The sequence below is a fragment of the Phasianus colchicus genome, chromosome 5, assembly GCF_987193195.1.
Source record: "Phasianus colchicus chromosome 5, bPhaCol1.hap1.1, whole genome shotgun sequence".
In the NCBI taxonomy this organism is placed as follows: Eukaryota; Metazoa; Chordata; class Aves; order Galliformes; family Phasianidae; genus Phasianus; species Phasianus colchicus.
The window spans coordinates 28,485,911-28,510,168 of NC_143440.1; the positions used below are offsets into that span (position 1 = coordinate 28,485,911).

Sequence of the window (24,258 nt, forward strand, 5' to 3'; positions counted from 1 at the left end):
CATGATTGCTAGAATGCCTTTCTTAACTGCTTACTTCTTTAGTAGCAATTATACCATATGTGCAAGCAGCAATTTTGTTTTGTTTGGATGCTGAAATATGCTATGGACTATTTTGAGGGAGGCAGGTTCACCTAAAGAGTTTAGGCTGTCTGCTATAAATTGCCATGCCTTTAGTATGCTTGGGATGCACATCAGAAATTTGGTAACTGAAGACTTAAATCTACGTAATTAGATGTCAAACTGTTCTCAGTCTGTAAGAGTTCTTGGACATTTGTTTTACTTAATGGTTTAGCTGGTCTTTTATGATAAAAAGTATTGAGGAGGATTTCTTAATGCATAAAACAAGCTAAAATGTCCTAATGTTTGCACTATTAGAGTGAAGCTGTTGATGTTTCTCCTTTCTTTCCTCACTGTCTCTCAAATATATCAGTTACATATCTCTTCCTCTGTGCTTCTAGCACCTTTTTGCTGCATTTTACCACCTTGATTAGTCATCTGCCTTTTAGACCTGAATAGGTAAAGCAGTGAAACATTGCGAAGAGCACTTTATTTAACCATGCTGTTTACATAACTCTTTTTTTTTTTGCCTTGCAGAAAAAAAATTAGAAGTCACCCATTGCAAAGAAATGACCATTGGGTTGTTTTTTGCTTTTGTCAAAGTAATGAAACAATGCAAAGTAGCTTGTTTTCTCAACCATTGTCTTCTTTCTTGAAGTAAACTCTAGGAAGTGACAAAAAAGAAAAAAGCTGTATGTAGGATATAAAATGTTGATAGGAAGGAAGACTAAGATACACTTCTGTCGTTTCCCCAGATTTATTTTGAAGTTGTAAGAGAAATCTTGTTTTCTGATTTAGTAACTAATAAAGAGTTCTGATGGGGTAGCTATTGAACAGTGGAAAGACCCATGGGATTTTTGCCCTTTAATCCAAAGCTGTAACAGCAAATATAGATAAGCCAACAGCTGTTTGCTGTTGATACATCAGTGTACTTAAGTGTGTATTACCTTCATTTTATATAATGTGGGTGACATTTGAACTGCTGTTTCTTGAAATGTTGATGGAAATAGGTAATAAGGTAGTGTGAACTATTAAGTATAGAGAGAGCAGTTATTCTGGAATGTTCAAAACGAGCTGGAGCTAATTATTTAATCTTGAATAATTACAAGGTAGCATGAATATGCTTAGAATAAAAGTTTTGCTTCTTTCTCCTATGAAAGAAATTCCTTTGAAAGGAAGGAGCTTGAGAAGTGCCAAAACCACTGTCTTGTTCACCTGCATGGTAGAAAGGAGGCATCCCCAGAAATGAGGCATGAGTGGTGAGGAGCCTCGAGATTCCCCACTGAATTTTTGATATTCAGATGAAGTTCTTGTAAAGGGGTTGTTAAGGCAGCTTAACTCTATGTGTTTTCATATCGCTAGAACCTATAAGCTATTCGGAAAAGCTTGGTTAAGAAAGATGACCAGATTGCACTGTAATGAAGATTGAGGGTTTTATTTCAGTTTGGGAGATTAATTAAATACTTGTGTATCAAAGAAGGATTTGAAATTACTAGCATAGGAAGGATATCTTGTCTACTGTTAAAAGCACGTGAAAATGGTTAAAAGTGGATGCTAGTACAAGCAAGAATTCTGTCATTAAGCGGGCTACCCCTACAGTACAGTGTATTGTACAGCACAAATACTGGAAGAATTCTGCCAAAGAAAAGGATTTGAAGATTGGTGATAATATGAGTAAGAGGGGAAAAAAATCTCTTATGAAGCCATTGGTAAGACCAAGACTTTCCTAAGAGAGAAAAGACAAATATTGACCCTTTATAAAATTGAGTGCTGTAAAGCAAGTAGGATACCTTGTTCTGTCTTGCATTGTAAGAATACATGGACAAGTTAATGAAGCTGAACGGATTTAAATTTAAAATGAATCACTGCACTTCATGTTCAGAATTTGACCCAATTTAGAAATGCGAGTGAAACTTAGGGAGGCAGACTGTCTTTGTGTTTGCCTCTCTTAACTGTTTTTGCTTTCTGCAGATCCATCTGGTTTTGGTCAGTGTCAGACTGAGGACATTAAAAAGGATCGTCTTCTGCTCTCATCCAGCTTGAGTTAATGCCAGCATATAAGCTATTGAAAGGATAGAAAATAGTTTCTATGCACGAAAATGTGAATTAGAATGCAGTAAGCCTTTTTATTTCTTATTTGTTTTTTCCCACAAAGGAATGATCTCTTCTGCAAAAAATATCAAGAGCTGTAGAAAGCACAAACACAAAGAGTAGTGGGAGATGTTATCGATGAATGTGTTGATTTCTTAGTAGCCATCTTTCAGTGCTGAAGGCTCACTGCATGAGGGAATGAGGAACTGGAATCTTGTCTGATCCTATTATTTGCTGACAAGATATTCTAAAACAACTTTACTGGTTAAATGAGCTTTGATATTTACTTGCTCAAGTGTAATTATATCAGATATTACTGCTAAAATCAAAGTTACCGTCAAAAAGCTGCTAAACTGCTATCTTTTAGTCAGTTATGTTTCTTGGTGTATGAGAATCTAAGTCTTTTTTCCCTCTGGTATTTATACGGTATCTCTTAGCCTGAGTCTGAGCACTGAAGTCCAGAGTCCTTCAGAGGACATTCCGTATTTGTAAAGCTTATAGATGAAAGGGAAATAAGTAGTTCCAAAATTTTTACTGTCACTTCATTTTGGAGGCATTTGGTTGTACAAAGGAAATACATTTTTCTTTACTTTTGCTCTTAGATAATAACTGTTCAGACTTTAAAAGGACTTTTCTTAATCCAAATCAGAGGGATGAAGGAATTGAAGACGACCTAAAAATCTAATAAAAACATTCTCCTGATAGCCTGAAGATGCACATGTCTGCATACATATCCATATGAACAGATATGCACACATATATACACACTGCAAAAATCTGGCCAGATTACAGGAAGAGAGGGAGCCTTGCTATCTCCCTTCACCATTTAAAGTTAACAGTATGTGAAATGTGTCACAAATACAGTCTTTTCTGCTCTTCAACAAGTAAGATGTGACCATGCATTATGCTTACCCATTTCTCTTTGCCACCTGCACCCATACTTTGTATTTTGATAACCTTTCCCTAATTAAAAAAAATAAAAAAAAATTACATGCCATTTGAACAGTCAGTACATGTTTGCCATGTTTCCTTGGAGAGGTACATAAATTTTGGATCAAGTATTGTTTTAGTCCTGTATTCACTCACTTGATGAATGTCCTTCTGCAGCATAATGTGGATTATGGATGGCTGGGTAGTAAGGGGAAATCTTCTCAGTGGAACGAGGTATGATGTAGTACTATTGATCTCAACAATCAGAAAGTTTCATTTTTTTTCTGTTAGGACAGTGGATTTCAACCTGTGGTCCTCAAGACTGCTGTGAGTCTGTGACCTGTTCATAAAGACTCAACAGCAGGTAAGTGAGAAAAGTAAATCTCTTGCTAGGATTCAGTTTCATAAGAGCTTGTACCTCCATTGAAAATTTTAGGGGATGACCACATGAAAAAAAAAAAGTTTGAAAGCACTACTGCATACAAAGAAGGCCAGTCACACCTGCCAAACAAACGTTTCTGCTGCTGAAGTAGCTATGGATTTATGCAAACTTTCTTCTCTGCTCTTCTATAAGGTCAGGTTTTTTTTTCTTCCAACCTGTTCATTGTCATGCAATAGAAATCTACCTCCCTCTCATTTATTCTTAATCAGAGTACAAAGTGCAGTGTTCTGTTAATCAGAACACAAGTGTCATTCCCTTTATGTAATCTTGCTGCCAGAGGGCTTGCTTTAGATGTTCAACACGATGGAACTATGCAGGAGAAATGAGGATTGTAGAAAGCTGTGAGTTTGCTTGTTTTGGAGTAATTCTGTTTAGTCTTCCACAAGAGCCTACACCCGTACTCATAGAGCAGGGGATGGCTGTCTTGAGGTGCCTTTGTGGCCATCCAAGATATACCTCTAGGCAGTAGAGTGCATTTCCTGATGGAGGAGGCAAAGGAGGCTGCCATATTGCTGATCTTCCCTAGTACCTCCCAAGGGGAGGGCAGGCACTTGAGGGGCAGTTCTAGACTCGAGGGTGGCTCCTCCATTCCGAGCTCCAGCCCCTCACAAACAGAGCGTGGGGCAACGCTGTGCAGTAACCATGGAGACACTGCTGGTGCTGGTAGTGCTGCTGGGCCTGGTGGGGTGCTCCGCCGCCCCTGATGATGAGCCTGGGCCGCTTCATGTCACCGGCATGTGGGTGACAGTGCCACGACAGCTGAGCCCCCGGGCTGACACCAATCCCCTGACTGTCTCCTACTGGCTGGAGGTAGAGGGGAGGCCACAGGTCCTGCGCCTGCGGCCCAGGAAGGGCCTGGCCTCCCAGCCTTTCACTTTGGTCACCTACAGTGAGGACGGGGCACGCCGGGAGGAGCATGTCTACGTTCAGGACAACTGCTTCTATCAAGGTGAGGTGCAGGGAAGTCCCGGCTCTCTGGTAGCCCTCGGCACCTGTGGCAGGGGTCTCCGGGGAGTGCTCTGGATGGAAGGCAGCACCTACGAGATCGAGCCCATCCCTGATGATCCAGCCTTCCAGCACATGCTCTACCGCATGGAGGCAGACAGCGACCCTATGGGCCCCACATGCGGCCTGACCCCCGCGGAGCTGCAGTACCAAAAGACTGTGCTGCCCTGGCTTCAGGCTCCACGAACAGAGGAGAAGTACGTGCTGAAGGACTGGTGGACGCACACCAGGTATGTGAAGTTAGTAGTGGTTGTGGACAACGTGAGGTTTGTGAGGTCGGACAGGAATGAATCCAAAGTCTTGAGGCAAGTCCTAGAAGTTGTCAATATTGGGGACTCTCTGTATGACCAGCTTTCTGTTCAACTGTTCCTTGTGGGACTGGAGATCTGGACCAAAAACAATCTTATAAACATTACTAACTCTGTAAACAAGGCACTTGCAGACTTTAACAAATGGCGAAAAACAGACCTGTATCCACGGATGCACCATGATGCTGCTCACTTATTTGCATTTCAGGGCTTTGGAAAAAGCCTGGGATTGGCATATCTGGGGTCCATATGTGACAAGCAGTGGTCAGCAGCAGTTGATTCCTTCACCAACAGGAGGCTGTCTTCATTTATTGTCACATTTGTCCATGAGCTGGGCCATAATCTTGGGATGCGCCACGATGAACGGCACTGTAAATGCAGGCGGAAGAGGTGCATTATGTACGAAACTGAATCTGACACCGATGCATTCAGTGACTGCAGTTACAAAGACTACTTTGACCTGCTTGGGACTGGTGGTAGCTGCCTGCGTCAATCACCAGCACTTGGCAGCTACTACACTTTGAAGCGTGAATACTGTGGGAATAAGATAGTAGAAAGCGGAGAGCAGTGCGACTGTGGTTCAAAATCAGACTGCAGAAACGATCCTTGTTGTCACCCTAACTGCACGTTGACTGCAGGTTCAGTTTGTGCTTCTGGAAAATGCTGCAAGGGCTGTCAGATCCTTCCAGCAGGAACACTCTGCAGAGCACGTACCGGTAACTGCGACCTGCCGGAGTACTGCAATGGGACCTCCCCTTGGTGCAAGCCAGACGTGTACGTACAAGATGGAGCCCCTTGCGAAGATGGTGCCTACTGCTATAAAGGAAAATGTTCTTCCCACGGTAAACAATGCAAGCATCTTTTTGGCAAACAAGCCAGGCCTGCTCCTTTAGACTGCTTCAAAGAAGTGAATAGTCGAGGTGACCGTTTTGGAAATTGTGGTATTCGTAACGGTGTTCATTTTATTAAGTGCAGTGTTGAGAATGCCTTATGTGGTAGGCTACAGTGTGAAAACATACACAAGTTGCCCCCTTTGCAGAACCACATAACAGTCATCCAAACCCCTGTTGGAGGTAAAAAGTGTTGGGGTCTTGACTATCACATAGGGATGCCTGTAGCTGACTCTGGGGCTGTGGAAGATGGCACGACATGTGGCAGCAACAAGATTTGTATTGAAAGGACATGTACCAACATTTCAGTGCTGAATTATGATTGTAACATAACAAAGTGCCACAACAGAGGAGTGTGTAACAATCTTAGGAACTGCCACTGTGAGTATGGTTGGGCTCCTCCATATTGTGAGCGGGAAGGATTTGGAGGTAGCATTGACAGCGGGCCCCCTCCAGCCAAGCAGATTTTTCAGAGATCAAGAATAGGACTAGTTGGCCTTGTTTTTCCTGTTGTTCTCGGAGTTATTCTTGCCCTATATTATAAAAAGGAAATAGGGGAATGGATTATGAGGGAAAGGCCTGATTCCACAGGAGGAGTTAGTGGTTGTTTCAAATACTGCAAATGCCAGTAGTTGCTATATAACACCTACTGCTGAGACAAAATCTACTACCGTGCACTTCGCAAAGACCAACAAAGCTGTGGCTTTGGAGGCTCCTAAGAAAATCTCCGGTAGCCCTTCAGCTGATACCTTATCGAAATAATTCAACACGTTCTGAGTTGTTACAATCCAATGCAACGTTATTAAACAGATTAAATGTTATCTCTGTTTATTTTAAGTTAATAAATGCAGGTAATAAGGTACGCTGCTCTTGGTTTGTACCTTGGGTTCTTAAAAATGAAGCGCTCAGTGAGCGGTCGGTATGCAGTGTATGTACTGCTGGGTCCTCCAGAGAAGTGCTGTGGATTTTACTGCTGCAAGAACAAGCAATCTGTGAGGCCGCACGAGTTCCCTGCACTTCTAAAACAGGGCTGTTCTGCAGCTCTCCCACCCTCACAACTTCTGCCCTATTTGACAGATGCTTTATATCTGCCTACCTCAGGGCCTTTCTCTTGTTTTACTCTGTGATTACTTGGGGAACTGTTACCAAATATGCTGCCATAGCTGTACACCGTGTCACACAGAAGCATTACTTTTAATAAGATGTAAAATACGTGTCATTTATGAGAAAGCACGAGGGATCTGGAAATACCATTCAGTGCTTCATTATGTGCATGAAAGCTCTCCTCTAGCGCAGCAGAAAGCAGACGCTGTAGTTTCGCTTTAACAGTGAGAATTTTATTCTGAAGGAGGGACATTTCTGTACGAAAGGCTGTAAAATAATACACTTGTCTGCTAGCCGAACAATCCTTGCCGTTGCTGACTGCCGGCAAACCGTTAACTGCCTTTTTTAACGCGCTAAACGGACGCGGGCAGAGCAACCCGTCACGGCCAGCCCGCCCACCCCGGGGCCGTCCAGCGGCAGCAGCTCGCGCGCCCTCAGCGAGCCCCGCGGCGGGAGCGAGGCGCTGCCGGCTGCGGGCCGCTCGCGGGCTGCGGCGGCCGCCGGGCCCGGCCTTTCCCGGGCGGACTACAACTCCCAGCGCTCCGCGGCGCGGCCTTGCGCCGGCGGCCGAGGAAACGAAAGCGGTCGCCTCGCCAGTCGACTTCACCTTCAGGCTGCAGCATGAACGGCAGCGTGGCGGGCGGCGGCGTTTCCGAGGAGGTGATCAGGCTCACCCGGGGACCCTCAGGTGAGGCCGGGGCGGCCGCGCTCTGTGCGGGGCCGCGCCGAGGCGGGGGGGGCAGCGGGCCGGCGCCTCGGCCGCCCCTTCCGTGGGTGGGGAGGGGGGGGGGAGAGGGGGACGCGGCTCCGGCGCCGGGGGTGCCGTCCGAGGGGCGGGAGGAGCCCCGAGCCCTGCGGGAGCGGCGTCCCGCCGAGCCCCGGCCGGGCAGCGCGGCGCCGGGGCTGTGCCGGCGGCGCCGCGCCGAGCGCGTTGCTCCGGAAGGGGACTGCGAGCTGTGTGAGCAGGCGGCGACGCCGTCGGACTTCGTCTTCCGCGATAACAGCGCGGCGAAGCGCCGTCGGCTTCTCTGCTGGAAGCGAGGCGGCTTTCAGGACGTCTGCGGCCCCCGGTGCCCGCGCGGCTGCTCGCGCTGTCCGGTGAAGCGACAGGTGTGCTGCCCTGCCGCGCTGCTGGACGCCCAGAACCAGGGGCGTTCCTACGGCTTGTGGGCTGCGGTGCCCCGTAAGGGCAGCTCGCGGAGGCCGAAACGGAGCTCTGAGTTCGGCTGGGGTGGTGCTGAGCTGTCCGTGAGGAAGGGGGATGGGGAAGGCCGGGAGGCGTTGTTTGGCTTTGCTTTTCCGTGTCTCGGTCCCGTGGCGGTGACCAGGCCTTTAGACGCTTGCTGGCTCTGTTGCAGCACTGAAGCGGCAGTGTCCGTGGTGCGGCAAGTTAGGGGCAAACGCCCTGAACTGAAGCGAAATCCTGGATGTGAAGCGTTGCGAACTCCGGGGAACTTCTGAAGGCAGAGCTTTGATGTATGAGGCCTTTAATTAAAACAGGGGTGAACGAAACCGGCCCGGCTGCAGCACATGGCCACGGGCCAGCTTTGCCTTGTTGTGCCTCACCATGAGCCACAGCACTGACATCTTCACAGCCAGAGCCGTTCTGACTGACCCTGGGGAGGCAGATGGCCCCCGCCGCTCGTCCCGTGGCCATGAGATAACACAGATACTGCGGTTTCCCCCGTCCTCTGGCCTCGGAGAGCTTCTGGCAGACTAGTCTGAGCAGTGGGGTTGGGTACCTGCAGGCCATTAGGATCATGGCAGACCCTTTGCAAGAGGAACTCTGCTTCTGTGCTGCTTCTGGTCTCCTGGTAGTGATCTGCAGGATCAGACTTGGTCTCACCACGAGCAGGCACCCTCTGCCTTGCAGGAGGAGTGACTGCTCTGAGACCTGTGCAGCCGTGTTGGTGTGGTTGTGAGCCTCAACCAACAAAAATGAAGCCAGATCTGTCTTGAAGCTCCTTCCGTGCATTTGGAAACATTTCACCTAAAATCTTGAGGGGCAGGAAAAGGATGTTGCAGGGCAGAGTTGAGAGGTCTTCACCATGACTACTGGAATGTAGATCTGATTCCTGTGAGCAGCACCTGTCCAATCAGTAGGATGAGCTGTCTGTTTTTTTACACAGCCCCCTGTGATCTTGAATCACTTGTCATTCATTTCTGTTGAAGGAACAAACCTGTGAAGCAGTGCATAATCCTACAATCTCTCTAATCTGAGTTTTGACTGTCTAGTTTTCTAGAATATAACTGATGATAAACATCTCTGGCAGAAATTTCTGAGGGGCTGAACGTACTTATAGTAGCAAAACTGTTTGTATAAATCTCTTTCATATTTCCTTCTGATTTATTAAGCTGAAGAGAGGTGGAAAAGTCTGGTTTAATGAAAAACTAAATAACTTTGCAGATTAAATTTGTAGTTTGCATTCTTCAGTATCTAAAGATTCTATAAATCGTGGGTTGTTTTTGAATGTTGATGGAGGGAATTTTTATGTTTTAGGGGGTAAAGGAGGCATGGAAAGGTCAGAAGGTACACCCGCACCTTCTGTTAAAGCTTGGTCATTGCACTTCTTGCCTCTTGTAGGTGAGGAACTTAATGCCTCATGCTCTCTTCTTCCCCTTCCTCTCTCCTGGTTATACTCGGTCTCTTAATTCATAAGCTGGAAGGAGGAGAACAGCAAAAGAACTGAAGGGAAGGGAAGGAAGGTATTTTTAGCCAGGCTGGAAGTTTAAGTGCAGAGGAGGAAAGACAGTGAAAAATCCCTTCAGTGAGTCCTGCAGGTCCTTAACTCAGTGTGACATACATTGCTGCCTCACAGAACTCTGTTCCTCCTTTGTCTTGTCCCTGCCGATGTAAACAATGGCTTTAGGTTGTTTTGGTAACCATGGGTGAAAACTTGTAAAGTGTAATTTTGTTCATATTGTGTTGTCTTTTAAATAGATACACACACAGACATATCAAAACTGAGAGAGAATCATTATTCTCTGAAAGTTAGATTCCTTCTGTTTTTTTAATAAACACTGATTAAAACTCATATTTTCTATAGTATTGATTTCCCTGAAGCTTCATGGCAAATCATTTTCAGGCTTGTGGATGTTTTTACTTTTTTGTTTGTTTGTTTTTTAATTCCCACTGAAGAGTGTGCTATTGTGTTCAAGTGCTCCTTGTAATAGATATTATTCCAGCTCAAAAGTCAGTGTTTTTTCATTCTGTTGCTCCTCCCATCTTCTTCCTCATTTGTCTGAAGCTGCCAGGAATAGGAGGGAGCAAAACAAAACAGCACAGGTGTCAAGGTCACTGTTAATATTTCTCTGCTTCCTAGCTGTGGATGCACGCTTATGCCATGACTCATCTCATGCAACCTTTGGTCCCTCGTGACTAATTAAAAATACTGCTTCCCAGCAGGCATGAGGTGTTTTTTGCCTTTCACTTTCTACTCTGCTTCCCAGCATTTGAAGTCCCAACTTTGGGAGAAAGAGAGAGAGAAAGGAAGAACACACCAGCCTGGCTGAATGTGGAGAGAATTTGCCTTCAGCTCTCCTTGACAGTAGGGTTTGGATGACTGTTTTATATCAGAAAAATAAAGTTTTTTTTGTTTGTTAGTTTTGTTTGTTTTTTTTTTTCCCTCAATTTCCTTTGTTGATATACTTTATTTCTTTTTTTCACTACAAGTCTCCTTTTAGGAATCTTTCCCATCCCTTAACATATTATACTCTTGACAAGGAAGCCCAGCTGCATGTGCAGTACAGAATGTGGTTTTCCAGATTCTGATTTCAGTTTGTTCTTCTGGATTTCGAGGAAACCAGAAGACTTAGTCTTTAACTGTGCTTTAATCCAGCTGCTGGGTCCAGCCAGTGGACTGTATACAAGGCTTGTTTTAAAGAACCATACAAAACATAATAAGAGTGTGGACATCAGTTCTACATAATGTATGTGTATTTCTTTTTGTTTTACCTGAATTCCTGGAACTTTGTTTCCTGTCATGTTTTGAACTCTTTGAACAAAATCTGAACAAGCTGTGTCTGACCTGCTGTGACTCCTGGAGGCAAAGGCTGCCAGTCCCAGCCCTGTAGGTGCAGATGGGAGCTGCTGAGTTGTCCTGAGGCTGGCAGCATGGCTCCTCATGCCCATTTCCTCATCTGTAGACAGGGACTGGTGCTCCTTGCCTTCCCTGACTCTGACTCTAAACTCCTCAAACTTGTGAGGCATGATTCCTTTTTGCTCCAAGGTTTTACTGCAGCCTACTGTGAAATGCAGAATGCTTCTATTTCCTTCCATTCTGCGCTGAAGAGGTGAATTCCTGCTGAGGGCTGAGCTGACATCCTCGAAGTGAAGATGTGCTCCGCAGTATTTCTCAACTGATGCTTTGTGGAATGAAGCACTCAGGGTCTCTCCTCTGCTTTGGAGAACTAATTGTCTTCTTTAGACAAAGATGGTTGGGAAGGATGGTACTGATTTGCGTGCTGTGAATTTCAGCATGGTGGAGCTAACAGAACAGCGTGGGTGGGCACACTTCCCAACAGCAGCAAAAATGCCTGGAGCTTAGAGTGTTTTCTTACCAGCTTTCTCTCTGGCTTACCTTAGGGCTGGGCTTCAACATTGTTGGTGGGACAGATCAGCAGGTCATTTCTAATGACAGCAGCATCTATGTCAGCCGGATCAAAAAGGATGGGCCAGCTCACCTTGATGGCCGATTACAAGAAGGAGATAAGATTCTGGCGGTAAGCCCTTTCTTCTGTCGTCCTGCATGATCTTGAGGTACTGTGTTCAGTGATGTGATAGGACATGCAGGTTTGCCAGCAGAGGAGGAAGGATGTGATGAATGCAGTTGATGCAGAGCTGCGGAGAAGCCATTCTGGGGATGTGGGAAAGCTCTGAGTGCCAGGGAGATGAGTGCCTCTACACATATACGCATAGGTCCATCTCTTCTGCCTTCCTGATTTGTTCTCAGAAGTTCTTCTTGATGCTGCATTTGTATTTCCTCTGTAACTTGCCTCCTTGACATTTTAGACTTCATCATGCCTTATGATGCTCACAGAGGATCATTGTTTACACACATGTAAATAAAAGAATTGGTCTTCCATCTCTACGTTTTTTTTCACTAATATTCTGTGACTTCCAATCCTTCTGCTCAGGTGGATTTTTAGGTCATAACACTTCTTGTCCAAAGAACTCCTCACTGCAACTCATCAGGAGTAATGCAGACTGTTCCTCCTTTTAGATAAATGCTTTAAAGTATCTGAGTTTGAGTCCCCTCAGTTCTCGGAACTGTTGTCAGTCATACAATACAATATGCTTTAAAAAGCGATGAGTAAAGAAGTAGCCTCTCCTAGTGTGATATACGATCTTTGGGTACTCTTTTATTTTATTTTATACTTAATTATGTTCCACACGTGAACTTTTTAGTCCCTGTAAATGAATTGAGCGCCTTAAACTAGTTAGAGCCTGTTATTGATCCAGAAAATGGCATTAAATTAAACCACAGGATACCATCCTTTATTTTCTTGACAGTTTAATATTTTTGTACATGTGTCTGGGGAGTCTGAGTGTCAAGAGGGAGGAGGAATTGGTTGTGATCTCAAGGGATGCAATTAGAGGTAATGGTGATGAAACAGTGAGGAAAAAATGGGATGAGTATCATTATTTAGTGAATGAAAATAAATGAGAATGAAAATAAAACAGGCTATAAAACCTTCTGCTGTGAGAAATTATTTAAAGAGAAATCCTAGCATTTCAAAGGGGATGTCAACATGTGTGTCTTTTATTTTTTAACATCACTATGCTTTTCAATTTATGTTTTCATCATTCTTCCAAAGAAAACATTTCAAAAATGTACCAACAGAGGATCCAGTGTGGGAAGGATGCTCTTTTAACAGTAATAATAATTTTGCTGTCACCGCTCTTTTATTTTCATTAGCTATCACAGCTACACCTTTGATTTATTTCCAGTAAAGCTACAACATAAGAAGCTGCTATTGACACAGCTGTTGTTTCCTGTTTGTTTTTTTTTTAATAGGCAGTATTTTTTTCAACATCTCTATCTTTTGTCTTGAAGCTTCTCATGTTATCTCCCAACTTAAAAATGCATTTATAATATGAATGGATGAATATTGGTGTTCCGGTCTGTTGTGTCATGCCCTCAGTAGCAGAATCATGTGGAAGAGGAAGATTTTTATCTCCTGTCCATGCCCTTTAGCAGTTGGTTCTCCTTTTTTTTTTTTTTTTTTTTTTTTTTGCTAGATCAATGGCAGAGACTTGAAGAATTTGCGACACATGGATGCTGTGGAACTGTTCAAAAATGCAGGCTGCGATGTGTTTCTGAAAATTCAGCACAGGGTATGTTTAACCTGCTTCTTAGGCTTATTTCTGGCTCAATTTAGACTGGTTTCTATGCTTGTTACTTCTCCATTTTATGTAGCAGAAAAATGCAGTGTCCAGGTGCCCAGTGTAAGTTATGCATATAAAGAATGTGTCTGACCAGTGGCCTCCCTTAGTCAATGAGTGCTGTGTCCATACCTTTGGATTACTTGTTTATAAGTGTATTAGTGAAGTGCTGAGGTTGGAGGAGTCCCTGGGTCTTTCTTTTTGCTGCACTGTGCTGTGTTTTCTCACAGATCTCCTTTCTCAGAGGCTGAGGTTTGCCTGTGAAGACAAAATCTCAGGTTCTCCAGTTTGCTTTCAGAGGCCAAAATCTTGCTGGAGACAAAACTTCCCTATTTCAGAGTTCATGTTAGTAGTGAGATGTGTATGTACCCAGCACAAAGGAACATTTGCTGCAGCGGTGTAAATGTATTGGCACTGTTTGGACATAAAAAGAGAGGAATCCTTAATCTGCTGCTGCCACTTGAATATCCCTGACGAGCGTTGAAGTTGATAAAGAAGATACTGGTCAGCTGGAAGCATGCTGGTGGGAGGTGGTGGGATGAGACCCCTTTCCTACTCCCTTAATGAAGGAGTAAATATTTTGGAACTTTGTATGGGGCATATGGGAAAAGCAGAGGAAATTACTTAAGGAAAAGGTGCCTGCTAGTGTCTGGATACTGTAGTAAAGCTCAGTCCACCTGAAGCTGTTCTAACCCTCCCTGTGTGCACAGGCAGCTGGGGAAGCCATCTTGCATGTCCTTACAGAGCCAGCTGGTCCTGACACAGAACCGCAGGCTGCAGTGGGCTCTCTGACACAAATGCTTTGTTCTTCCTTGTAGTTGCAGCCAGAAAATGGCCCAGCGGGTCATCGAGGTGGTGGAGACTCAGGTGGGCTTCCCCTAGCAGCCATTCTTGTTCCAGGCCTGGCACTCGCTGCAGCAGCAGTCTGGATCTTGTTGAGGTATCGACAGCGGATGTGAAGAGTACACCCTTTGGATGTCACTGCGTATTTTACAGCTATGATGTAATTTAAAGATAGAGATTAACGATCTTATCACAGACTGATGTCAAAGAGGATCATTGTCTATCATAAAGTTGCTGCTGGTGTTCTTTATATATTGATTTGTTGCAGAGTGAACGGAAGCAGAAAGGAGCAAGGGAAAGGAAGGAGATGACTGTATTAAGTGGGATGGCTGTTGTGTTGTTTTTAACTCGTATGAGAAGTTTTTAGCCATCTCCCTCTATTTGCACCGTGAACTTTCAAGCACACATCTATTCCATGTTTTAGGATGTGATTCTTTATAAAGAGGTTGGGAGGGTGGGTGGGATGGGTTTAAATCAAATACTTTTACTAGAGGCTTTGCCTTGTTCCCACTGAATTTCTCTTGGAACTAATGATCCATACCTGAACCATGAATAAAGAGAAGTAATGCACAGGCTATCTTATTTTTTTCTGTTGGCTTTTGTTCTTGTTGTTGTACTAAATAAATGCCTTAAGAAAAATGTATAAAGTCTAATCTACAGTTTCACAGGTAAAATCTTTGGTATAACTGCTGATTTAACACTAATGTACAGTACTGGTGAGGTACTCTACCAGTTCTGGAAATACAGAAGACAGTCCACTGCTAGAGAAAGACTTTTGTTGTCAGAATGTTGCCCATTTTTTAATCCGAGTTGTAAGAGGATGCTTTCCAGAAATTGCTGGTGTAGCAGAGATGTGCAGACAATTGAAACACAAGAATAAGTAATGGCAAGAGATACGATCATGCTGAAGCTGCAGAAGTCTTTCAAGTAGTAATGAAGCAGTAGCACCTCCATCCTTCAAGCTGATTGAAATCTACATCTTTTGGGTGAAAAGTTTCTGTTGTGGGTTTGTCGTTTTTTCTTCGGTAGGGGGAATACTGCTTTTCTGTAGCAGCTAACTTGCTTTCTGCTGTCAGAAAATCTTACAGTGGTTGAAAGAGGGAAAGCTGAGAGCAGTCTGGGATCGTCCTGGCTGTGGCTTGTTGTGAAGACTGATGTGATGCTCAGGCTCAGGAGATAGGGTGGTGAGTGTGAGACAGGGTAAGGTTTAGCAAATACAACTGAGGGGCAGATTCCTTCTCTGGAAAATATGTTACTGAGTTTACCTGCAGAGACTCATCTCCTCACTGTGATTGGAATAGTTTTAAATGCCCCAGCTGACCTGAACTCTGTAGAGTAAGACCTGTTTCTCTTGTCTCTAAGAAAAGATGTTTTTTTGTTGTTGTTATTTTTGTAAAAGAAAAGCACACTGCTTGATCTGGTCTGTATAATGCAAAGAAAAATCATATATGCAATATACGTATTCAAACAAAGAAAAACTGGTGTCTCAGTGCTTTACTTTTCTCTCTTCTTCATTATTTTAGCAGGACATTGACGATGCATTTGAAATTGTTGTGTGTTTGCTCAAGGCCGTAGTCTTGTCATCTACAAGAAGTAAAAGCGGTGTGTTGTTATGCAAGATGTTCCTCAGTCACCACAGCGGTTCAGATCAGTCGGGCCGTGTGAAATGTTAGCCTGGCACGTAAACTGCTCTCGTGTAAAGAGAGGAGAAAGCAGGAGGAATTTTCCCTATGTTCCTGGTGAACCTTGGGAACAGACTTGATGCACAGGTGTGTGATGGCCTGGGCCAATGCATGCAGTGACCTGCCCACCAGTTATGTTGGACTGTGTGAGGGCAGCTGTTAGGATGGATTTTTGCAGATGCAGCAAGGAGCAGTGTGCCTGTCTGTGACCTGCTCTGAATGTTTGGCTGTGGTGTCCATGTAGAGCCCGCATGTATTAAAGAGGGCAGCTACAGCTTGATGCTGTTTTATTCCATCTGTCAAAATAAAGGTGCAGAGAGCAAGAGAAATCTCAGAAACAAACTTTCTCTTAGCCCTAGAATGAGTCTCGTCTCTCTGCAAAACAGGAGTGTGGAGCCAGATGGGGAGAATGAGGAGTTAAGGAGGAGGTTATTTGCTCTTTTACCATTGAAGTCAGCAGATAAAACACAGCCTTTTTTATTTTTATTGTTTTATGCTCTTCAGGCATGATTGCCATCTGTTCTGCAGGCAGTTTATTAAATTATGGGGGGGGAGAGAGGGGCTTATCTCCAGTGCCCAAATAATTCATGTGGCTTACTGAGCAGCTGAAAGCCTTTCTGGTGCATGCTATTCCTTTGAATTCCTTTTCCACAATTATTTGAATTATTTTAATACCGTGGCATTAACTTGGTGTTTTTTCCAGAATAGTGGCTTCTATTTAACCAATCTAACCCTCAGAACTGACTTTCTCTGCCTTCTTCAAAAATGTATGTGGGTATCACCAAACGATCCTCATTCCAATCCCTGACCACATCACATCCCATTTATTGAAAAAAACACCTTAATCTCAAACAGCCCTGTGAGCTGTGGCTCATATTTCTGTACCTCAGCAACTGGACTGTACCACCTAAACTTTCTGTGCTTTCCACAGTTTCCTTCTCCACTCAGTTTCTGTAGCCGTGACTTTCGTCTCTATTCTGAGCACTGTGTATAAAATTTTCTGTCATTACTGAAGAAATGAATTAAATGAAAAGAAAAAAGCTAATGATGACAGGGTGTACGTGCAAAAAATGGGAGAGAATGCTAAGGAGAACACTTAGAACAGCTGGAACTCTGCAATCCCTGTTTCTTTCTCATTTTCTTCAATTCCCTCCCTTATTGTGAACTTATTGACCTGCTGAGGCCTGTGTTTTCATATACATGTTAGGTGTTATGAAAGAGCCCTCTAATAACTGATGGTTTTTTCCCTGTGATGTGAGGGGGCTTGTGTTTTGTAATTGTTTTACCTTTCACATATTACTTTTAAGAAATTAAGCCAACAGAACCCATTAGGATTTTCAGCCAACTTATAAGAACTGGTTTGTGTGAAATAACTTTTGCAAGTCTCTTAGAAATGGTAGACTCTTTTCCCCATATTCTTTTGTTTTCTGAACTGCTGTACACAACCTGTAGATCACAGTACAAATGCCATTGCCACATGGAGAGAGAAATTCACTTCTTTTCATTTTTTATACCAAAAGAGCAGTACCTTTTGGTCAATGTGTGACACTAGAAACTTGTGTTAATTGCCATTTGAGTTTTGACTTCTAAATCCACCATTGTGCCCAGATGTGACCTACGTGGTGTGGGTAAGAGTATCAGTATTTGTGTCTTATTGAATTAATGCATATCTTAGATGAATTGGTTGTGCTTATTAACAGATCTAGATTACAAGATCTTTGTCTGCTTTGTCTGCGGTATAATTTGCTCAGCTCGCTATCTGTAGTGATACTGATTTTTGTCTTCTGCCGGACCACTGGTGAAAATACTGAATGGAATTTGGTACAGAGGCAGTGTCCCAACATGGTTATGATTTTTTTTTTTAAATTAACTGTTGGCATCTTCTGATTATTGGATTCTTTGTATATTTAACAGACACATTTTGATAGCTGAGCACTGGCACAAGTTACCGGAGGCTGTGGAGTGTCTTTCTTGGAAGTATTCGGAAGCTGCCTGGACATGGCCTGGGCACCCCACTCTGGGTGTCCCTGCTGGAGTAGCGGTTGGGTCAGATGGACCCTGATGTTCCTGACAGCCCCAGCCACTCTTTGACACCATATAGCATCTTTTTTCAAAAAACCATGTATCAGCATGCTGCATAGTGCTAAGTAGATTCCATCCCAGTGGTTGTTAAACTTTATCAGCTTTCTTCCTGAAAGAAGAAGATACATGGATAATACTATATTACCATTGTAATTTAATCAGGTGAGTTTATTAGTCTCACTCTCCTCCTATTTCCCAACTTGTGATGTGGCTTTGTGGGACTGTGTCCCACAGCTGTGGTCCCAAGAGAACATTTCCATGGAGAAATCTGAAGGAGAGTCTTAGCTGTACCTTTATGGCTTTCCTCGTGACTCCCTTTAGGCAAACTGATGCTGCATCCATGCTGCCTTCTTAGAATGCTTCCTTATAGAAGCTCTGGCTGTGACCTTGCATGCAGTGGAGGGATACTCCATGCCTTTCAAAGCTTTCTTGAAAAAGGATCTGTGGGAGTGTGCACTGATTAGAATGAAGAGCAATGCTGTGTGGACTTGAACCATGGCTTTCCTTGTCATATTGGAGAGCTTTTGTTCTTGCTGCTGCATCTGTAACTGATTCTGGCAAATTTCACTATAGGGAGAGCTGTGTCTCTCACTTGGCTGCTAAAACCAGCTTTCCTAAAATAGTGCTCTTAATAAGGGAAGCTAACTGTGCTAAGTATGCAGGACAATTATTCAAATTGCCTTGTGTCTGATTGGCAGTTATTTGCCAAGCTTTTGTGCTTGTGTGCAAAGTAAAAACTCTGTCAGTGGGCACTGTTTCTGCTTTCTCACTCACTGGGCATGTCTTCCAGCCAAGAATGGCTTTGGTAAGGTTCTATTCCCTCTCATCCCTCTTCACCAACTCTCAGCAGCCTAACATTTGTGCCTGGCTTGCATTTTTTGCAATGACACAAAGGCAATTGTTCTTAGAAAAACTGCTGCTTTTGCCTTGCATCAGCAAATACTGATATTTGTTAATTCAGCGATGTCCCTTTAGGTGGTTAGAAGTTATGTCAGATGCACTGGCAGATTTTGACTTATGCACTGAACCAACTGTTGGACTTGCTGTTACTTACTCCTTTTCCTTTTGGAAACAGACATTGGCATTTAGCTGTGTGGACAGCCCTCTTTCTGACTGGTGCATCTGGTGTAGGACATATGACTGGAACACAAGTGTGAGTGTTTTCTCATATGATGTGGCTGAGGCCACAATCCAGTTAGATTGGTAACAAGCTCTGATCAGCTCCAAACTGAGTCCAGAGATGTCCTAGAATCAATACTCTGAGTATCAGTATGTTAAGCAGGATGCTACACTCTTTATAGCAGTCTTGTCTGACCTCCAGTTTGGGGCATGTCTTTGAAGGCCCCCTGGTGCTGTTATGATAATGCTTAGCTCCACATCTGTCCATTGTGATGTGTCTGTGCCTCACCTTCCCAGGTTCCTGATCATGGGTGGTGGTGAGAGAAAAGAGGCTTCCAGCTGTTATAGAGCATCAGTCCACATTACGTCTGTACCCTGTCTCCAGCTATGAGTTGGATGGGAGGGAAAGACAGATCTTGGCTAGAGATCACCAGCCAGATGACAACGCATCCAGTACTTGGGAAAGTTCAGCAGAATGCAGGTCATGCTAACCAAGCCTGTCATGATTCTGCTGGAGCATGGTATTCTCAAAGAAAGCAAGCAAAAAAGCAACCAAGTTTTGCAGAGGCAGGCAGAGTTTTAAAAAGATAGCTGTACTTGTCTCTGTTATCAGTGGGTAGCAACATACTTGAGAAAAATGATTGGGAAAGGCTTTGAGTAGACTGAGAAAAGAAGTGCTGGAGAAACCTGTTTGTTCTTATTCATAGCATTTGTGTGAGGTAAGTGTTCTTCTAACGAAAAGCAAGTGAGATTTAAAGGAAAGAATGTCTGAATTCAAGAACAGTCCTTGGGGTGGGGGAATTTGGGCAACAGTCAGGACTGGTTGAAAGATGGTTTTCAAGGTATATTGCTAACACCAGTTGAAAGACACCAAACTGCTAACTTGGAAGTAGTCTACATTAGATGATGCTGTGGTTATTTTCCACTAGTTAGTGTAGGAGAATACTTTTTAAAACTATTATTTTTTTATTTTTTAATTTAGAACAATTGAAATACTGGTAGTCTGATGTTAAAAGTTGTTAGCATGAGGATTCCCAGGTGAGGAACTGCAGACTGAAATAAATTGCTTGCTTAACAGGCAAAATAATTAGTAAGTGTTTCATTTAAGTACCTAGGCTATGTACGAGTCCAAATACAATACCACGAAATGGTGGGTTCACAGTTACCCTTAAGGGTCTTTTGCATTCATTTCTTGTCAGCCTGCTTCAGTAAAGGTCTAAACGATTAATATGATAAAATAACGAAGGAACAGGGATGAAAGTTGTAATGCTTATGGCTTCTTTCACTTCTTTTTTCTTTCTAAACAGCAAGCACAATACAGAATTTGGGTATATAGTTCAGAGATTTAATTGTGGAACGTGTGTCGTAATCCATGATTATGTGGATATATTCCTGCTTTTATTGCGTAAATAACCAGAATGGTTTCTAGTGAATGTAGAAAACAGGTCATGCAGCTGTGCTTACGCTCCACCTCAGGCTGTTGTGAGCTGATACACAAAAGGCATGCAGGTCACACACTATATTGGTAAAGATAGTACCATAGGCGGTAAAGGGGAAGTATTACAGAGGGGAAGTATTCACCTGCTCTTGGCCTTGCCGTGTTAGGGGAGCATGGACAGGGAGAGAAATGAGTAGAAATGCCAGAAGGCCCAAAAGTCTCACAGAAGCAGAGACTTCATCCAAGTTCCTGGAATACTGCGGGGCTTCTGGGTCCCAGCTGAGCTGTCACATGCTACGTGGCTTAATTGCAGTAAAAGTGCCACAGAAATCAGCTTGTCTGCCAGCCAGCCACTGGAAGAAAACAGTTCTGCAAAGAAATTTGAGTGCTTTTTTCATGTGATTTTTTTTTTTTTCCCTAGCAGTTATACCAGCTTTGCCAGTCCCATTCCATGTTCAAGTTCTCCTTGCTTGGCAAGCCTTAATTAACCTCTCCTTGAAGTGCTGCTATGCCATGTTTTTGTTACTGAATTGCTTGTAGTGTATAAATACTTCTAAAAATCCTATTTGGGGGATGTAAAAATGCTGATCAGCTGAACGAGAGCACACAGTTACGGCACGAAGCTGAATATAAAACAAATGCAGTCCAGCACAGGGACTTCTGTGGCTGTGTTTTTTTGTTTGTTTTTTGTTTTTTAAAAGGCAATCAAAATTCTCCCCTCAGGGAAACCACTTACCACTTTTCTTTGGTACTGCTCTAAGTGCTATCTTAAATGCTGGCATCAGAACACATACCGTTGTTCAAGGTGAATGCTGCAATATGAAGATGTGGACTGGATTTGAAAGACACCAAAGACACATGATGGCTGGAGAGAGAGAAAGGTGCTGAAACCACTAAGACTCAGCTGCTGTTGCACTGTTTGCTTGTGGCTCACTCAGTATCCTGTATCGGTCTATGCTGATCCTTTGTGAAGCAGGTCCTGCTTTCCCAACTTGCAGGTTTATTTTTTGCATAAAGTCAATGTGCCCTTGATTTTGAAGTGGTTAAAGTTAAAGAGATTTACTCTTAGCTACTTGATCTGACTGAAATTTGTTCTGACAGTAGTGATACGGAGCATTTTAGAGGTGAGATTGTAGGCTGCTCTTTAATAGGGGCAACCATTTCTGATGCAGAGCTTAAAAATGAGATGCTTTGTCAAAAGAAAAGCAATATTAGGTCTCTATTCCTCTGTACCTGCCACATTTCTTCTGGGACTTGGAATTAGTGGCAGGAGGAGGATGGCAGAGTTGTCTCTGTCAAATGTAGATTTATTTAAGGAGCAATGAAGTGGAAACTGTTCTCCAAAGCTTCGCTTTGCTGTAGCCTTCTAGTGGTGTTTTTTTTTTTTTTTTTTCAGTGCCTAAAATACATTTTTTTCCTTTATTATTATTTTTTTTAATTTTATTTTCTGGGTCTTTGGCAAAGCAGATGTCACATTTCTCCACCTAATTCTGAAAGTTTTCTGCCTATCACCATTTCCTCCATACACTCAAGAGACGTAAGAAACGTTTCAAGCCTGACTTAGAAGCTTGAGGCTAAATACAGGCTGATACATTTACTCTGAATTTAACTTTGTTGTATTAACCAGTCAGACAACTTGAGAGAAAAGTGGTTTTTCCCTATGGAGAAGAGATCTTTGTTTGCCCTTACTAGTAGGCAGAGGAGTAATTACCATCTGCGGGACAGGGATGGGTTAGCAGGGGAAAATCCTGGTGTGCCCCAAAGCTGATGTCTTGATACTCCGATTTAGAGAGGAATTTGAATTTCTTGACTTGCCTTTTAAGGGAATTCCATATTTCTCCCTCACGGATTAATTCTCAGGTGTGGAGAACAGGAAGATTTTTTTGTGAAACCAGCATTAATGGTGTGTTTCTGTCATTTAAACATTGCCTTAGTGAATTCTTTCAGATATGAAGTATTTGTTTGGTATAGCCTGTGTAGTTTTCATGAGGATACTTGATGTGCCTTCTTTATCTGAATGTGTTTATAAGAGTGTAGTACAATAGGACTGAAAAACTGATTTAATACTGTATACACACAGAAGTTATCCATTATTACAGTCACTACCTGCTTGCTAAAGATCTATAATCAGTGAGAGTTAGTGATTCAGTAGAAGTTCTTATTTTCTTGGCTCCCAATGTGACAGTATCAAATCATTTCCTGTTTATGAACAGTGACTAATCTAAATACATGTTGATAGTTTTGTTTTGTTTTAATTAGTGAAGGTCAAAAATGTTCTTACAAGGTGGTGTGCATGAATACTAAGAAGACTGTGAAGCAAGGAAAAATGAGGAATTCATGCCAATGAAATGTAGTCACAGATGGTGAAAGAGATGAGTCAGACTGGGATGTGCTAATAGCTGTTAATGATGAAGGAACTCCTTCTCAAGCAGTTCTTAGTATGGTTTAAGCTTATCATTTGCGGGCCTGTGTGTTCATCCCCAGACTTTAACAACAGTCTATTCAAGAGCTCAGGGCTCATAGCCATAGCTCACAGTTGCTTGCACACATGGCTAATTGGAGACGGTCTCCAGCAAGATGATTTATGCCAGAATTGGCAACTGGCTGCATTGTTTGCCCCTGGCTAAGAGAACATGTTGATTATTTAAATAGCCCAAATAGAGCAGGAAGAGGGTAGAAGAATGGAGAGCTTTAATATTTTATCAGCACATCTTAGTTTTGCAAGCCTGCTTATTGGACACATTGAAAGTGTCCAGTTATATGTAGTAGGAGGAAACTCCGCCTGTCAGTGGAATAATCTCTGTTGAAGAGAGGGGATGTTCTTAATTGTGCTTCTTTCAGGATACTAATAATGAATTTTGCCATTGGAGGAACAGCTTCAAACAAGGAACTAGGTCCAAATGTCATCCAAATTCCAGTAAACATAGTTGGATCAAGTGTTTGTTCAGAGTGGTGACTTTGAAAAACTTATCTAAGTGGGCAGTGTCATAGCTGTCTAATCAATTGTTTATAGACATCAGCTATATGTGCTAAGGCTCTGGTCTTTATTCAACTCTGTGCTGCTGACTTTTCAAAGTTTCTGTTGAAGTCCCACCCTGCCCTTGCACTGACGGGACCTTCACAGAGGTAGCTTTGCAAAAGGTCCCTCATGTACTTAATGGTAGCTCAGGAAAGGGAGCAACTGTCCCACAGTGGTGAACATCTGTCCTCAAGATAAAGGATTGATGTTCACTGAAAGAGTCACCCATGTCATGCAGGAGCTCTTTTGTCCCTTGGTAGCGCAGACTCTGAAAACCAGCCTTGAAGATCTAGAGCTTTTGGTGTTTTCTGCAGCTAAATTCCTACTTTGAAGACAAGACAAACTATCTTAGTTGCCCCTTTCATAAAACTCTTCTGTTTTTATGACCTTAAAAGAGTAAATTTTTGTCTGAAATGGAAACAAAGCGTGGCTACTAGGGGGATCTTTGCAAAGCTGCAGGAAGAATACTTTCAGCTTTGCAAATGGTTCTTTATTACAACCCTTGCTATTATCAGCACAAAGCTGCTTTTTGCGCTCTGCAGGTTAACAGGGAAGTTTTGAACAACAGTTTCCTAACAGGAAGACCTAGTGACTGAGCTAACTAAGTGATACCTTCTACTAGATGAGAAGCTTAGCAGAGGGAAAATTAAGCCATTAACTAGAAAACCTGCTAAGTGATTTTTATATCTTAACCTTGCGTGCAGTATGAGCTGAGTGTATTTTTAAGTCTCAATTATCACTTCTTGCTGTGCTTTTCAGTACTGAATTTAAAGTTGACTGGATGCTTAATAAAGAAATGAACTGAATTACTGAGCTGTAGGAATTCATCTTGGGGTGAGATATATCAGCCTAGAATTTGTTTT

The 24,258-nt window shown here is 43.1% G+C and overlaps 2 protein-coding genes across 3 annotated transcripts; both read left to right on the plus strand.

Annotated features, from left to right (window-relative positions):
- The first annotated feature begins 3,455 nt into the window (after positions 1-3,455).
- Positions 3,456-6,583, plus strand: LOC116229260 (disintegrin and metalloproteinase domain-containing protein 21-like). Of its 2 annotated transcripts, XM_031593634.2 has the most exons (2): positions 3,456-4,755; positions 5,128-6,583. In XM_031593634.2, the coding sequence occupies exons 1-2, from the start codon at positions 4,163-4,165 to the stop codon at positions 6,353-6,355; spliced, it is 1,821 nt and encodes a 606-aa protein (XP_031449494.1). In that variant the 5' UTR covers positions 3,456-4,162; the 3' UTR covers positions 6,356-6,583. The 2 variants fall into 2 exon arrangements, with proteins under 2 accessions (XP_031449494.1, XP_031449493.1); XM_031593633.2 differs by having other exon boundaries at positions 3,456-6,583.
- Positions 6,584-7,287: 704 nt separating this feature from the next.
- Positions 7,288-14,502, plus strand: SYNJ2BP (synaptojanin 2 binding protein). Its single transcript, XM_031593637.2, has 4 exons — positions 7,288-7,515; positions 11,413-11,549; positions 13,069-13,164; positions 14,031-14,502. The coding sequence occupies exons 1-4, from the start codon at positions 7,449-7,451 to the stop codon at positions 14,169-14,171; spliced, it is 441 nt and encodes a 146-aa protein (XP_031449497.2). The 5' UTR covers positions 7,288-7,448; the 3' UTR covers positions 14,172-14,502.
- Positions 14,503-24,258: the final 9,756 nt, after the last annotated feature.

Excerpts from the sequence above, each read along its gene's own strand:
- SYNJ2BP (XM_031593637.2), top strand. The coding sequence starts at position 7,449 with ATGAACGGCAGCGTGGCGGGCGGCGGCGTTTCCGAGGAGGTGATCAGG. Across the intron at positions 7,516-11,412 it reads GCTCACCCGGGGACCCTCAG|GGCTGGGCTTCAACATTGTT; the intron begins GTGAGGCCGGGG and ends GGCTTACCTTAG. Across the intron at positions 13,165-14,030 it reads TTCTGAAAATTCAGCACAGG|TTGCAGCCAGAAAATGGCCC; the intron begins GTATGTTTAACC and ends TCTTCCTTGTAG.
- LOC116229260 (XM_031593633.2), top strand. The coding sequence starts at position 4,163 with ATGGAGACACTGCTGGTGCTGGTAGTGCTGCTGGGCCTGGTGGGGTGC.